This window comes from Panthera pardus, unplaced genomic scaffold (genome assembly GCF_024362965.1).
Source record: "Panthera pardus isolate Hobbes unplaced genomic scaffold, ASM2436296v1 HiC_scaffold_2, whole genome shotgun sequence".
Lineage (NCBI taxonomy): Eukaryota > Metazoa > Chordata > Mammalia > Carnivora > Felidae > Panthera > Panthera pardus.
In genome coordinates, this window is record NW_026526765.1 from 28,765,748 (window position 1) to 28,782,432 (window position 16,685).

Sequence of the window (16,685 nt, forward strand, 5' to 3'; positions counted from 1 at the left end):
TAAATATATATTAGATTACAGTAATTTAAAAGACACGTCCACATGTTCTCTACCTTCTAAGATGAGAAAAATCCTTCAAGCTGTTTTCAAAGTATGGACAAAAACAAATCCATTGGATTGCTTTTAATAAAATAAATACACAGTCTCTCCCCTACAACTTGGTGTACTAAGTTAGGAAGATGCTAGCCAGCACTCTTTTGAGACATACAGCTCTAAGTGACTAGGTTGATACGATTTTTATCAATAATATCAATTCAAAATTGTGTTGTATAGTCAGATTAATAAATTATGACTTTCCCTTACATCATGTCTGCCATAGTAAACCACTCTTTCTACTCTTCTGCACTAAGTACAGAAAAAATATTTTAGAAAATGATGGGAGATCAAGATAACCACAAAAGGAAAAGATTTTCAGGAGGAAAAAAAAAAAAAAGGTTAATTATCCCCAGGGAGTGTGTTAAAAACAAATGTCTCTTAGAATATCAACGAGAAGAGGAACATGCCAATATTCTTGCTTTATCAACAAATTAAAAATTACAGCAAGGTTTCAATCAACCTCAACAGACAAATCTTTTGACAATAAAATTTTAGGAAGACCAGGCTGAGCGTGAAAGGAATTAGAGGTGAGGTCATGCTCCCACTGATGGGACTCAGATGGGGCAAGGCTCGTGCCTGCTCTGCTGGGGGAGATGATCACAGGACCTGGTCCTCAGGAAATGGGATAGGGGATGACACGCCTTGGTCTTCCAGCTCTCTGAGCAGGAAAAAAGTCCTTTGGGAAGAAGTACCCTACATCGAGGGAATTCATATTTTAGAAGGCCTCCTGTAAACCCTCATGTAGTGTTCCAACCTCTTCTAATGAAAACTTTGCCAACGATGTAGGTTATTTATGAGTTTCTTTTCATAAAAAGATACCTCAAGGCTCTAAATCTTTTTGGGGGTTTTGTTTTGTTTTTGACAATCACTGGTTTTGGAAATCCATTTTTATGCCAAAACATTACACTGAAAATAAGGCATTTTAAGGAAGTGCCCTCCTTAGTGACCTAAAGACAACACACCAAGCCAGCTTACATCACATTCACATTCAGATGCTGCTTAGTTGTCTAGAAAAATCTGTTTCACTACTTTAGGTGCAACATTGCTATTCAAGTAGTGGGATCTGGCATCAGAACTAGTTCCTTTTGAGTGTACAGATCATCAGAAACAACTGTGTACACAAAACAGAAGAAAAATCTGTCAGTATATTAAAAATCACACTATAAAGAGAGGCCTCAGGTAAAAAAGAAATGAGGAAGGGAGGAAGTAAAGAAAGGAAAGATAAAACTCTAAATCTATTTACTTCTCAACATTTAGAATTTAATGTAATGTGATCCACTACACTTCAGAGATTCAAGTATGTTAAGATCTTTCAGGGACATGTTTTGCCTTTTTAGTGCAAATACACTTATCCTTATGATTTTCAGTCATGGTCCATTCAAATCACAAGTACAAAACTCAACATTACTGAACAGTGTAAATTATAATAAGGGAGAGTTTGTTTTTCCTTTAAGATGGTAATCAACACACAACCAAGAATATTCCCTGAATCTATTACAAGATAAAAAATGAGGTTTGTTATTGCACATAAATGAAATTCTTTCATTCGTATGCTAAAGTATACTTTAAAAAAAAAAAAAAAAACACACAAAATGACTTTCCTCTCCACATTTAATTTCATTACACAACCAGTGTAAATTTCAGAAGTGATACTCTAATCAAAAAGAATTCAAAACCAAATCAACTGGGGCACCTGGGTGGCTCAGTCGGTTAAGCCTCCGACTGAGGTCATGGTCATGAGCTCAGGTCATGATCTCACGGTCCGTGGGTTCGAGTCCCGCGTCGGGCTCTGTGCTGACAGCTCAGAGCCTGGAGCCTGTTTCAGATTCTGTGGCTCCCTCTTTCTCTGACCCTCCCCTGTTCATGCTGTGTCTCAAAAATAAATAAATGTTTAAAAAAAAAAAAACAAAACAAAAAAACAAATCAACTCACAGCATTTTTTGATGGTATGGGTTGTCTAATTTTCCAATCTATTTTTTATAAATGGAAAATCCTTGAAAGTTTTAATTTAGCTCTTACCACTCTTGTGAAATGAGGGCCTCTTTTGTGTTGCAATTATTCCACAGCCCTGTATTCATTTGGAAAGAGAGCAAATTCTAGTAATTAGGCTTATCCCTTATGTCTTATTTTAATAATGATTTTTATAAAAATGCTCTATTGATAACAAGTTATTGATGTAACAAAAGTTAATTAGCAACTTACAGGTGATTCATGAAATTAATAAATTATTAATTATTATTTTCTGCAATGGCTATTTGAATTACTGGTTTACTGAATATCCTTACCTAACGATTATTTACAAAAATAATTTTAAAAGTGTAATCAGTTATCTATTATTTTATAAGAAAGACATCAAAAGCTAATTGTCAGAAGTAATTCTTCAGGAAATTACTCTGCATTTACAGTATCTGAATTTAGCAGTAATGTTTTGCATAAGCTTCCCCCAAAAGAAGACTTTTGTTCGTACTCCAGTTTTTTACACAAGGTGGCTTAACAAATATTAACTTAGTTCTCCAGCAATAAACTCTTTATTCTTCAGGGGTTAAATCATTACCTTATGAACTCAAATTTACCCAGTCAGGTAATGCCGTAAAATCCTGTAAGATAAATTCTGCTTAAAAAGTTGAACAGTCTAGATCACTTAAACAACCAAAAATCATTTGGAGAGTAACAAAAAGTCACAAAGGGAGCTATATTGTTTGTGAAGTATTACATATACTTCAATTACTATAATCATAACAATTTTAATAATAAAGGAAAGTAGTACATTCCCCTACATATTCCTATCAATCTATTTTAGGGCATTATAAGTTACAGAAGTGACTGCATAATTTCTTCTCTTTTTCTGCTTCTACTTCTACAGCATCTGGGTTTCACAACAAAACCTGATGAGAAACAACATTATACTTAAGGAAAATATTTCAGGGTAAACCCAAAGATGAAAAATACAAAAATATTATTTTCACAGGACTTTTGATAAATTATTCTAAAAACTGTTTTGCTTTGGGGACTTATAAGCTTCTCTGTAATAATAAGAAACTGAACCCCTCTCTGGGCTGATCATTTCTCCACCCCACACCTTCAAGTACCACTAGGAAAAATAGTACAGCTAACAACTTATTTTGTTTTGTTTTTAACTCCAGCATACAAACATCAACTGAATACCCTCACAATAGTTTTGTGAGGTAGATCAGTAGGTAAATAGCAAGTATCATCTTCATTTCACAAATGAAGAAATTGAGGCACTGAAAGGTTACATAATTTGCCCAAGGTATTCAATGGTCGATCATGAAACTACAAACAGTACTGAATTATCTCTGCTCCTGGCCCATAGCTCACTAACCACACTTTACAATGAAAGGTTGTGTGTGTTCTCAAATGGGCAGTCTAAATGATCTTTGACTTTTGAGACCTTTGAGAATAAAATCTATCCATTTATAATTATTTTAAAGGGGGCCTAACCTCAAAGATCATAAAAATTGAAAAAAAAATCAGATAATTAGGATGATATACTATTCCTTTCAGTATCTGCATAGAACAGTCTTTAAAAAATTTACATGGTAATACTAACAGCAAAATAAAAAATTTAAAATTATGATTCAAGAGAGGATTACCTTCAAGAAACATATAATCATATTGTTAGGGTGACTATAGAATTCATTTTCAAACTGGGATATCTAAGAGTGAAAGTGAGCACAATTAACAATTACACAGAATTAACAGGTGTTAACCTGAGGCTGTCGTGGGCAAGCTCAAGAACAGTCACCACTGGGTGAATCCATAGCAGGGGTCTCTGAATTGTAACCATTTCAGGGACATAAAAAACTCTCTGTAGCATGCTGTGCTCAACAGTACAGTATTCATTGTGCAATAAAACACTGATGATTTAAAATGTAATACGTAACTTTGGCTTAAACACAAAAGTTAATTTTTTTTTTTAAATAATAAGCATGTTTAACGAAGTTATTGCACATTTCCACTCTATAAACCACCACTCAGGGGCACCTGGGTGGCTCAGTCAGTTGTCCAACTGCAGCTCAGGTCATGATCTCATGGTTCCAGTGTTCCAGCCCTGCGTCAGGCTCTGTGCTGACAGCTCAGAGCCCGGAGCCTGCCTCAGATTGTGTGTCTCCCTCTCTCTCTGCCCCTCCCCTGCTCATGCTGTGTCTTTCTCTCAAAAATAAATTTTAAAAAAATTTAAAAAGATTGAAATATGAACCACAATTTAGGTGTTAGTAATAACTATTTTTTTTTACCTTTTAATAACCAAATGTTATTTTTCAAAAAGCATAAATAGGCACCTTTAAAAATTAGAGAATTTTTATGGGACTCTTTGGCTTTTAAAAAAAAACCACCTGCTATTTACCATTAATGCTTCAGATTTTCCTTGAGTGGAATGATCAACACGTAAGTCAATATGCTAAATGATAAAGGTGAACATTTCTCCCTGAAATGAAAATCTTTTACAAAGCAATACCAAAAGCGTAAAATAATTTCCAGTTTCTACCAAAGACTGAAAGAATAATACATCACCTGATTATGGTACACAGGCTGAAGATACTGTCAGTTGAAGTATCATCTTAATTATACATGCAAAAACCCCAAAAGTTTGCATATAGAGGTGAAAAAGAGCTTTCTACATTGTTATGTCTGGTAAGTAAGCCTTGTTTTAAGACATGGGTTTTGTAAATACCATTATTATTTGTGGTCTCCATCTCTTTGGGAAATACAGGATTAACATATTCTTTAGAAACAGCAAAAATGTAAATCACAACAATAAAACGTATGATGTTATTTAGTCATGACTTATGGCTTTCCTGGACCTTTAAAACAACTTTCCTGAAAAAAATTAACCTGAAACAAACTGAACTACATATTCTCAACATATACTGATTTCTATCATGCACTGAATCCTTCCATTACACCTGCACTTCTAAGGCAGACACTTCAGGAATAGTAATAAATCCTATGAGAAAAGATGACACTCTATTCAATAGGCAATAAACTATGATTACTGAGATGTGATTAACTTTCAGTGCCATTTTTGTCCTGACACTTTTCATTAAGAGTACAGTGTAAATTCTAGGGCATACATATGTTCGTAAAGACTGAACTGATGTGTTGATCTTGGTTAGTTGTTCCAGAAATTCTTTTAGACTTTAAACATCATCGAATATTCTGCTGTGAGACATTGAGAGGTATCGTCCACCAGGCTGATACCTGAAAGGTGGATAAAGAAATGATCTGAGGCATCAAAAATAACAAAGGAGGAGAGAAAAACAAGGACACATTAAAAGGAAGTGGCTACATAATTAGTAAGCATAATTTGTAAAATCTATTCAGTAGCTGAAAGCAGAAACTTACTCTCCAAAGATATTACCCCAAGAGATTTACTTAATTATAAATTAACCAACAGCTTTTCTGGAGCCTAGAATACACATATGAGAGGGTGAGAGATGTTAAAAGAAAGGGAATACATATATCATGGGATTGAAGATCTAATAATCACTCTTAATTGTTCAGTATAAATAGAACATTCTAGTGTTTTTCCTATTTGTAGGCAAAAATGTCTTCACGCATATGATATTCATGCATATTTTCATGCATATGATATTTTGCTTTTGTTTAATCATTTTCACAGAGCATAGTGGCTAAAAGCACAGATTCTACAGCCAGAGTCCTGGGATTTGAACACCCAACTTTGCCACTTGCAAGCTGTGTGACTCTGGTTGAGTTACTAAGCCTCTCTGGATTCAAATCCAATTGGATTTACAATCATAAAATGCAGTATTATGGTTAATGTGCTTAGGATAGTGTCTGACACCCAGTCATAGCTATGTAGCTATTCCTAAATACGATAAATTTCACAGATTCTACCAATTTTAATTCTTTCTTGTTTATAATATCACTAGTAGTTTATGGAGATAGCAATTTCAACTACCATCACTGGATGCCATAATTTTTAAAATATAAAAGCATTAGAAGGTATAAAAAGGTACCAAAAGTTGATTAATATGGTTTTTATTAGCAGTAAAGAATATTTTCCTTATGCTTATCTCATCAAATTGTATGTTATTAAAATTTCAGAATACTGGAGCCAAAATGACACAGCTAAAGCTTACCTTCCTGGTTCAGATTCAAGAGGATCATCAGTGAATGTTTCTGCATTAAAATCCAAAGGTTCTACATCTTGGAGGAGCTCTATTCGGTCCCTTTCCGTCCTGTTATTAGCCCTGGTATATTTGGATGCTGCTGTAAAAAAAGAAAAAATTATGTCTACTTTTCTATGGTCTTTATGGGTCACAGTCTATGGACTCCCCCAAAATAGTCAAGATTATAAAGGACATGAATTTTGATTGTGAAGACAACAGTAAGGAAAGATAACTACTTAATTCCTTAAAAATCAAATTAAAATGATTAATAGTATGACAGAAAATAACAAGGAAAAGTTATCCCTTATAGCTAATCTAAGCTCAGAAGCAGGTACAATGCAAAGACTCAATTAAAATGAATCAAAATTAACATTTAACTATGGTATCGTAACAGTGAAACTGTTTATTATCAAGTTTCCATTGGTTTCACAGTGAATCCAGGCTTGCTATATCTCAGTTTTTGACTAGAATTTTCTTTAAAGTGTATTCAACTTAAGCTCTTCAAGAAAGGCCTGAGTCTTTCTCCCATTAGATAAGAGTTTAGGGCAGCAATGTCCAACAGAAATAAAATGCAAGCCCCATATTTACCTTGAAATTTTCTAATAGCTACATTAAAAAAGTAAAGAGAAACAGATGAAATTAATTTTAATATGTTCAATTCAATACATCCAATATATTATCATTTTAACATGGGACACCAGCCACATTGCAAATGCTCAAAAGCCTCATGTGGCTAATGATTACCAGCTTGGTCAGCACAGATCTAGAGAACTAACTCTCCCTTCTCTATGTGGACGAGGCAGATTTTCTTCATAAACAACCTAAACTTTCACAATGTTGTTTCGAGCAGTCCAATAGCTTCAAAAGAACTTTATGACATAGCTCTTTTTTGAAAATTTAAAGTAAGCCAATTCTATCATATCTTACACTTTTGTCATCCTGGACTCTGCCCTTCATCTTTTCTCTCATTCACTTAGCACATATTGGTTGCCTCCCATATTCCAAGTTCTAAGTCATCATCCTAAAGCACTGTATTTCCTCTTCTCTTGACTGTCCTCCCACACTCTCACATCTTTCCACTGCCGTACTCTGTGATAAACAAGCTTCCAAATCTTTCTAGAATTCTCCCTCTATTACCTAGCTTTTTATTTTTTAATTTTTGAGAGAGAGAGAGAGAGAGAGAAAGAGAGAGAGAGAGACACCACATGAGGGTAGAGGGGCAGAAGGAGAGAAAATCTCAAGCAGGCTCAGCTCGATACAATGACCACGAGATCATGACCTGAGCCGATATCAAGAGTCAGACATTCAATTTATTGAACTATCCAGGAACCCTCTATTTCCTAGTTTTAACTAAAACTTTAGCCCTCTATTTCTTCTTCTCTTTTCTGAAGTTTATTTATTTTGACAGAGACAGCGTGAGTAGGGGAGGGGCAGAGAGAGAAGGAGAGAGAGAATTCCAAACAGGCTCTGTGCTGTCAGTGCAGAGCCCGATGTGGGGCTCGACCTCATGAAAACTCGAGATTATGACCTAACTAGAAACCAAGAGTTGGACCCTTAACCTACTGAGCCACCCATGTGCCCCTCCCATTTCTTCTACCCTAAATCTCATTCAAACACATCCTTTCTTCCTCATCTCCAAGGTCACTGCTTATTTTAGGCCCTCATCATGTCTTGATCGCATTACCAAAACAAATTAAACAGGTTTCTGTGTCTCACTTCCCTGGAAATCATGCTGTATATGGTGCTATCAAATTTATCTTCTAAACCAAAAATCTGAGCATGCCCCTTTCCTGATTGAAATCTTACCTTTGGGATAAAATCTAAACTTCTGGGCATGGTAATACCTGCTTCCCAACTATCTCTGTAGCCTCCCCTTATCAGGCTCCTCATACTTCAGGCTCTTGTCACAGAAACAAACTTGCGTTATTCCCCCAAAGATTCTCACAAGTCACTCATTCGCCCTTCTGCCTAAAGCACCTTAATCTGGCTAAGTACTGTTCAATCCCAAATACCCAGTGAATATTTCTTTATCACAGAAATCCTTTCGCAGTAAAGATCTCTTTTTCCATCCCCTGAGTTGAGTTCCCTCGGCATCAGGTGTGTACCCTCTACTCTCTCAGCGTTTCTGCGTCTCCCCCAAAGACAAGCATCCTCTGCCATCTACTCAGGTCAGAGTCCTGGGCAAAAACAGGTTTCTTGCCACCTTCCCAGGGCAGATGGCAGGGTCGAGGATGTGAGGAGGTTTCCTATCTCAACCCACCGGCAAATGTCTTCTGCTTGGTATCAGTCCGTCACTAAATTAATTAGCAAACCCAAGGACGGGAAATTTATCTTCTCCATGTCACTGTGTATCTAGGAAAGTACGTGACATATATGGGTCAGTTAGGAAACTGTTATAAAATGACTGAATTGCCTACATCTACTAATAGAAAAGTAAAGAACAACATCGAGGTAAATAGTAGAAATCAGCATCTGCCTACAACATGCCTGGGTAAGTACTGATTACAACTCTTCATTTGCTCTCCCAATTTCTCCTTCTCCTCCCAGAATGCATATTTGGGTTTCCCTTCCTTCAATACACTGAGGGATGAGAAAGGAAAGAACTACAGAACCACATTTACAGTTCTATAAAGACATTTTTGAGTGGATACCCTAATTCTCAGTCTCCATGCAAGCAAGCATAATAAAACAATTTCTAAGGGAACAGGAAAATAAACTACTTACATCGGTTGGTACTAATATCTGAGAGGTTTGATTCTTTTGGGTCAACATGAACATTTCTGTTTCTAGTGGAGTCTTCTCTATTGTGTCCATAACGTTCTTTCCATTCCTAGGACGGAAACACAAATAAATATATAACAAAAGAACTCACAGGCAGAAAATAATTCATCACTTTCAACAGATTACGTATGCAGAGTAATAAAATTCAGTTATTCTCATCAGAAATTCACCAGATAATCAATATGATTAGCTTAGTGCCATTAAAATTTTCAAAAATAATTTTTCTTGTCATTACATGATTTTAATACAGTCTCCAAAGTTTTACAAATGAATATTTGCAGACATATTTGCTAGCTATAATTAACCATTTCAGTTCTTCTATCTAATGTCAAAACATTAACCTTTTCAATTCCTCTAAAATGTCAAAACATTATAGCTACAGTAAGCTTACCTTGACCATATAAAAGTTATAAGAACTCATAATAATTCATGAGATGTTAACAAAATTTTCTCCCATATGAATAAACTACAACTACCAAAGACCTGAAAAGTCACTCTGGATAGCAAAATCAGAGTTGTGTACAAGATGATTAGATAACTGCAGTCAAACCATATTAAGGGAGATACTACTCAATAAATTATTAGAACTGAAAGGAACATTAGAGGTCACCTAATTCAACTGCAGTGCAGTTTCATTCTAAAATAGCCATGCCATGGGCTCTCTTATTAGAGGACATGGAAATTTCTTTCTTTTAGAGAGAAAGTGCACATGCTCTTGCACAAGCGGGGGAGGAACAGAGGGAGAGAGAATCTTAATCTCATTCTCCAGTGCAGGACTCGACACAGGGGCTTGATCTCATGACTGTGAGATCATGACCTGAGCTGAAATCAAGAGTCAAGAGTCAGACGCTTAACTGACTGGGCCACCCAGGGGCCTCAATGACATGAACGTTTCTATGTGTGAGCGGTCCATCACAATTTTGATAAACTGTGGAAGTTAGAAATTTTCATTGAGAGGTGAAATCTGTCTCCAGTAACTTCCCCTCTCTGTTCCTAATTATGTCTTCTGAAATAAACAAGTTTCCTTTCATATAACACACACTTTGAAGACAACCATCAAGTCTCCTCCTTTGAGTCTTCTCTTCTCCAGTATAGATAACACCAAGGTGTTGTAAATTTTGTGGTAACTGTGACTTAGATTTTTCTAATTTTATGCCCTTTCACTCTCTATGAGGAGATTAATTTGCCTCAGCAAACAGAAAACTGAAGAAAAATTGAAGAGGAACAAAATTAATGTCATATTACCAAAAAAGTATAACAACTTTAAAGCAATCAAAAGGACTTTAATAGCAAGACTGCATGAATTTATTAATTCATTCAATAAGTATTTCCTGAGCACCTTTAGGCAAGAAACTGCTAGACACTGGACATGAAATAATTTAATACTAATAACTTTTAAAACAGGTCTGACAAGACACTTAGCATATACATCTCAAAGTATTAAAATTAACTTTTTAAAACAATGTGCCCTACGTCATTTTCCCACTGTTCTTTAGACTTTAGCCAATTCTAAATCAGTAAAATTCTCATGATACTTCACATTAGTCTTTAGGTCACGGCAAATTAAGTACCATACTTACTCTTCTTCGATTTTCACCTTCTTCTTGCCTTTGCCTTTTTCTCTTCTCTAGAGACAGAAAAGCGGTCTCAAATTTGGTATAACATGGTTTAATTAGACGTAGAGTAACTGAAGTAAAGGTATCAGGCTATGACCAATTTCCTTTAAATTACTACAAAGTCAAAAGTAATAGGTTATTGTTGGAAAGGACCTTAGAGGCCACCTAAGTCCACAGAGAATCTCTTCTGTATTTTTGTTGGAGATGACCTTTAGGCTTTGTCTGAACAGTTTTAGTGAGGAAAAAGTTCTTCTTCATTTGAAATTTGTTTGTAACTTCTCTTTTCTTTGCCTTATCTTCTAAATTAAGTTGATACTTCTTTCTGCATAAAAGTCCTTTCCTTTATTCTCTTCAGGCTATATACTCAGTGTTTTGTGCGTGTGTGTGTGTGTGTTTTATAAGATACGCTGTACATAATTCTGGCTGTCCTTTTCTAAATACCTTCTAACTTGTTAGTCCTACTCTTGAAATCTTACCCAGGACTGAATATGATACTCCAGATGAAGTCTAATTAATGCAAAAAGCAGAACCATCACATCAACTAGACCCCACCTTCCTAGGAGAGAATGTGAAGGCTACAACAACTTCTATTGGAGCTACAACACATTTTGGCTTACACTTAACTAATGATCACATAAAAACTCCAGACACACATAGGGAGAATGTCTAGGAATCCATGTCCCGACACTCCAGTTCTGTTTTCTTTTTTCCCTACCATCACTTAAACATCAGGAAATTTGATACATTCAGTGTTGGAATTAGATTCTAGTAGAATGCCACGCATTCTAACAGGTTGTTAACAATTATCACATTCTAAAAACCAGCCTTGGCTTGAATGATTTCCTCTGTAGTATTAAACCGATGATTCTTTCAACTCATGAATTTTACAGTTGTACTGAACTTGGCAAATCTGTTTCCAGACAAACATGAAAATGACTCCAACAACATCCAAGAGCATTATTTAGCTGAAGACATACTAATGATTTCTGCTACAATATTTCTTAAAGTCAGATGAAACCATTTGTTTTCAAATTATTTTTGCTATGAAGCCTGTACATAGATTTTTAGTTAAAAATATTAATTTCTTAAGATAGAATAATAATGACAAATTACACAATTTGAATTTTTTATATTTTGAGTCTTAGTACTTTCATTCATTTATTTTAAAAGACAAATCTTACCTCGTCTGATTAATTCTTTTCCTTCATCAACCAAGTCTGATGTCATGTCATTATCTCCCATGAACTGCTGGAAACCAAGCAGATTCAAACAACGCGTTCCCAAACTAATAAAAGATTTTAAAAAAGACACGTATTATTTCTCACTGTAAATGTTTAGGTAAACTGTTCTTTAACACTGTTGCCCCAAAGAAGCCTACGTTTTGTTAGTTAGCATGGCAAGTTACGTAATTAAATTTGTCTTTTTTTTTTTTTAATGTTTATTCCTTTCTGAAAGAGAGAGAGACAGAGCACAAACAGGGGAGAGGCAGAGAGAGAGGGAGACACAGAATCCAAAGCAGGCTCCAGGCTCTGAGCTGTCAGCACAGTGCCCGACATGGGGCTTGAACCCATGAGCCACAAGATCATGATCTGAGCAAAAGTCAGACACTTAACTGATTGAGCCACCCAGGCGCCCCAACATCTGTCTTTCTTGAAGAAGGACTTATTTCTCCAAGGAGCTTATATACCCAGTATTCCACTGACAGGGTATGTACCATACCCAGATTCCTTACAAAAACAAATTAAATTGGGCCATTAGAATACCTTCAGAAATCATACAGGGATTAAAAAAAAAAAAAAAAAAAACACAAAAAACAATGCAATCACTATAACACAAATACAATTCATTCTTTCCTTATATTAAAAAATTTTTTTTACCATTTATTCATTTTTTGAGACAGAGTGTGAGTGGGGGAGGGGCAGAGAGAGAGGGAGACAGAATCCAAAGCAGGCTCCAAGTTCCGAGCTGTCAGCACAGAGCCTGACGGCGGGGCTCGAACTCACGGACCGTGAGATCATGACCTGAGCCAAAGTTGGATGCTTAAACGAATGAGCCACCCAGGTGCCCCTCTTTTCTTATACTCAAACAACAATTTTAGTGTTGAAAATACGCACAATCTGTATCTCCAAGTGTAAAATATCCTGGTTTAGAACATCTTAATTATGCAAGTTGATATTCATGTTCATTTTTTTTAACCTGAGAGCTAATCAATTCTATTAAATAGCTTTTATTGTAAACTCAGAATTGATTACTATATCTTACCTGGGGGCTATTATTTTATCTTATTTGGTATTTACTTTAAACCTCATTGCTGTGCAGGACAAGAATACTCTGAAAATATGACACACAAGGAAAGAAGCAATGGATAGACAAGCAGGATTAATACTTAAGATCCCATTATACATCAGCCAATTTACAGATACTCTCTTATTTTCACTGTAATTCTAAGAGATAGATATCATTTTACAGATAAGGAAACAGAGGCCCACAGGGTTAAATACTTTGCTAATGATCACTGAATAAACTTTAGAGCTGGGATTTAAATCCAAGACAAAACAAAGACTAAGCTCTTTTTATTACCTTAGTTTTCAAACTTTTTTACTGATGTACTCCTACTGACAGAAGCCTGAACACACACATGGAGCAAGGAGGGAGAGAAAAAAAGGAGGGAATAAGCGTGTGTGTGCACACAGGTGCATGCACTGGGAGGAGAGGAAAACAGTGGAGCAGTTACACGAAAGTGAAGGTCTTCCATTTTATATTACCAATGTGTAACACTCTGATGAATTCATAATGCCTGCTTGCTTTAATATATAAAGAATGTTTTATATAACTTATCACTGAGCAAAATTGGGGTGTTGGGTAGATGGTCATGCTAATTCTGTGACTTTAATTTTTTTTTTAATGTTTTTATTTATTTTTGAGGCAGAGAGAGACAGAGCATGAGCAGGGGAGGGGAAGAGAGAGAGGGAGACACAGAATACGAAGCAGGCTCCAGGCTCGGAGCTGTCAGCACAGAGCCCAACATGGGGCTCGAACTCACTCACGGAGTGTGAGATCATGACCTGAGCTGAAGTTGGACGCTTAACTGACTGAGCCACCCAGGCGCCCTGCTAATTCTGTGACTTTAAATATTCCTTTACTATATTCATAGCCTTGTAGGAATATGACACCCTAGTATGAGAAGCCCCGAACTAGATCATGGTCTCTGAGAAGGTCATAGCTTTTCCTAAAGTATCAGGAAACAGCCTTATGTTCTCTAGGCAGTTAAGTCTGAATATGAACTCTGGACATGGCTGTGTTGTTAGTAATATGGAAATTAGACTAATTATGGCAGCATTCCAAAGAAAACAGAACTAGGAAGAAAGTTACCATTAAAACGTCAGTAAGGCATTGCTCCATACGTTTCTATAATAGAATATCTATTTTGAAAGGTAATTTGAAAATTCAAGAAATCTGCCCTTTTCCTAAAAGACAAATTGTGACTTTGAACTAAAATAAAAACTCAACTTGTTAAAAAATAAATAAAATAAAATAAAATAAAATAAAATAAAATAAAATAAAAAAAGACAAATTGCAAATCAAAGCTTATCCTAATTCTAAAACAATACCTTTAATGGATTATTTTCAATTTTAACAAATTTTCTTTTAGACATAATTCTTTATATTTAAGATTTTATAGTTGATAAACCATTAGTTATTCTACCCATCTATTACTTGATCCACATAACAATCTAATAAGGTAGGAAGAGATGCTAATCTTGCCAACAAAACTACTAACGTGTGAAAACATAATTCACATATCACAAGCTCTTAATGTTTCATTAATAGTTTTATAAACTTAAAAAAAATTTTTAAATTCATTTTTATTTTTTTATTTTAGAGATAGAGTGTGAGTGGGGGAGTGGGGCAGAGGAAAAGAGAGAGAGAGAGAATCCTAAGCAGGCTCCACACAGTACAGAGCCCGACACAGAGCTCAATCCCATTGCCCTGGGATGATGACCTGAGCCAAGATCAAGAACAGGATGCTCAACTGACCGAGCCACGCAGATGCCCCAGTTTTATAAACTTTTAAAATGAATAAACATATAATCAAAACTAAGTTTTGGGGGCGCCTGGGTGGCTCAGTCGGTTAAGCGGCTGACTTCGGCTCAGGTCATGATCTCATGGTCCGTGAGTTCGAGCCCCGTGTCGGGCTCTGTGCTGACAGCTCAGAGCCTGGAGCCTGTTTCAGATTCTGTGTCTCCCTCTCTCTCTGACCCTCCCCCGTTCATGCTTTGTCTCTCTCTGTCTCAAAAATAAATAAACGTTAAAAAAAAAAAAAAAAAAAAAAAAAAAACAACTAAGTTTTGGACATGCAAAGTACAGTGTCTTCCTTTACTAGGTCATTTTCACGGTATAAACAAAACTATTGTCTTTTTTACTTTACAGAAAAAAACTTGAAAATCAGACGTATTATTAGTTCATAATAGTTCATAAATAAAAGTTTTATTTGAAAATATAATCCTTTATTTTACCTATGAGAAGGCAAAATATAAATGTTTTTATTTTTTTTTAATTTTTATTTATTTTTGAGAGACAGAAAGAGAGAGAGAGAGAGGGACAGCACGAGCAGGGTAGGGGCAGAGAGAGAGGCAGACACAGAATCAAAGCAGGCTCTAGGCTCCGAGCTGTCAGCAGAGAGCCTGACGTGGGGCTCAAAGTTGTGAACCGTGAGATCATGACCTAAGATGAGGTTGGACGCTTAACGGACTGAGCCACACAGGCGCACCTGCATTAAACAGAATTTAAATAAAAGCTTGAAATAAAAAACAATACCATTTATATTCGTCCTAGTGAACGCAGTTTAAGTAAAGGCTCAGGTCATGATCTCATGGTTCAGGGTCTGAGGTCTGCATCAGGCTCTGTGCTAACAGCTCAAAGCCTGGAGCCTGTGGATTCTGTGTCTCCCTCGCTCCCTGCCCCTCCCCAGCTCACGCTCTGTCTCAATCTCTCTCTCAAAAATAAAGAAAAATGTTTTAAAAAATTAAAACATTTATATTTTGCCTTCTCATAGGTAAAATAAGAGATTATATTTTCAAATAAAACTGTTAATATGAACTGCTAATACGTCCGATTTTCAAGTTTCTTTTCTATAAGGTAAAAAAGACAATAGGTTTGTTTATGCTGTGAAAATGATGTAGTAAAGGAAGACACTATACAGAGACAGGGGAACAGGAGATCCGAAGCGGGCTCTGCACTGACAGGCTGACAGCAGACAGCCCAATGCGGGGCTCTAACTCACGGACTGTAAGATCATGACCTGAGCACAGACGTTCAACCGACTGAGCCACTCAGGCACCCCTATAAACATTTTAAAACATCCAATAGAGAATTTATTTCAAACAATATTTGTTTATTTAACTTCTTAATGAGTACATATACATTATCTGTAATAACTAATGGTATGGGAAGTTTTTAAAAAAAATTTTTTTTTTTAACATTTATTTATTTTTGAGAAGAGAGAGACAGAGCATGAGCGAGGAAGGAGAGAGAAAGAGGGAGACACAGAATACGAAACAGGCTCCAGGCTCTGAGCTGTCAGCACAGAGCCTGCTGCGGGGCTCGAACTCACGGACCGCGAAGATCATGACCTGAGCTGAAGTTGGACGCTTAACCGACTGAGCCACCCAGGCGCCCCTAATGGTATTGGAAGTTTTAAATGAAAAGTGGTTGGATAAAACATTTTCATCAGAAAAGCGAAGTGATTAACATCAATTTTTTTTTTTTTTAATGGTATTTTTGGCTTGTCACAGAGCACTTAAGCAGTCAGCAGAAGAGGGCAGACACAGTATAGGATGAGGGTACCTGACGTGGAAGTAGGGGAGACAGGGTGCTAGAAGCCAAGTAGATCTGTCTTTACCTCCTTGTGAGTCACACCCTTGCCAAGAATCAAGCATCTTTCTAATCCTATAAAAAAACATACCCTGTGTCCTTTCCTGCCCAACCTCACATGTATGTACTGCCTAATTACAGTTGCTCCTCACCTGATGCTTTGTGC

The 16,685-nt window shown here is 36.2% G+C and overlaps 1 protein-coding gene across 8 annotated transcripts in view; it reads right to left on the reverse strand.

Moving 5' to 3' along the window:
* Positions 1 to 2,601: 2,601 nt before the first annotated feature.
* Positions 2,602 to 16,685, reverse strand: part of LMBRD2 (LMBR1 domain containing 2) — a 45,284-nt gene continuing 31,200 nt past the window's right edge. For 2 of the 8 annotated variants that reach the window (XM_019438091.2, XM_019438086.2), the window contains exons 14-18: positions 11,827 to 11,930; positions 10,610 to 10,656; positions 8,973 to 9,078; positions 6,219 to 6,348; positions 2,602 to 5,340 (exon numbers count right to left, since the gene is read on the reverse strand). In XM_019438091.2, the coding sequence (XP_019293636.1) occupies positions 5,256 to 5,340; positions 6,219 to 6,348; positions 8,973 to 9,078; positions 10,610 to 10,656; positions 11,827 to 11,930 (472 nt within the window). In that variant the 3' untranslated portion in view covers positions 2,602 to 5,255. Of the gene's footprint in view, positions 5,341 to 6,218; positions 6,349 to 8,508; positions 8,601 to 8,972; positions 9,079 to 10,609; positions 10,760 to 11,826; positions 11,931 to 16,685 lie in introns of those variants that run through there. The other 6 variants (XM_019438087.2, XM_019438089.2, XM_019438088.2 and 3 more) reach the window with 6 other exon arrangements.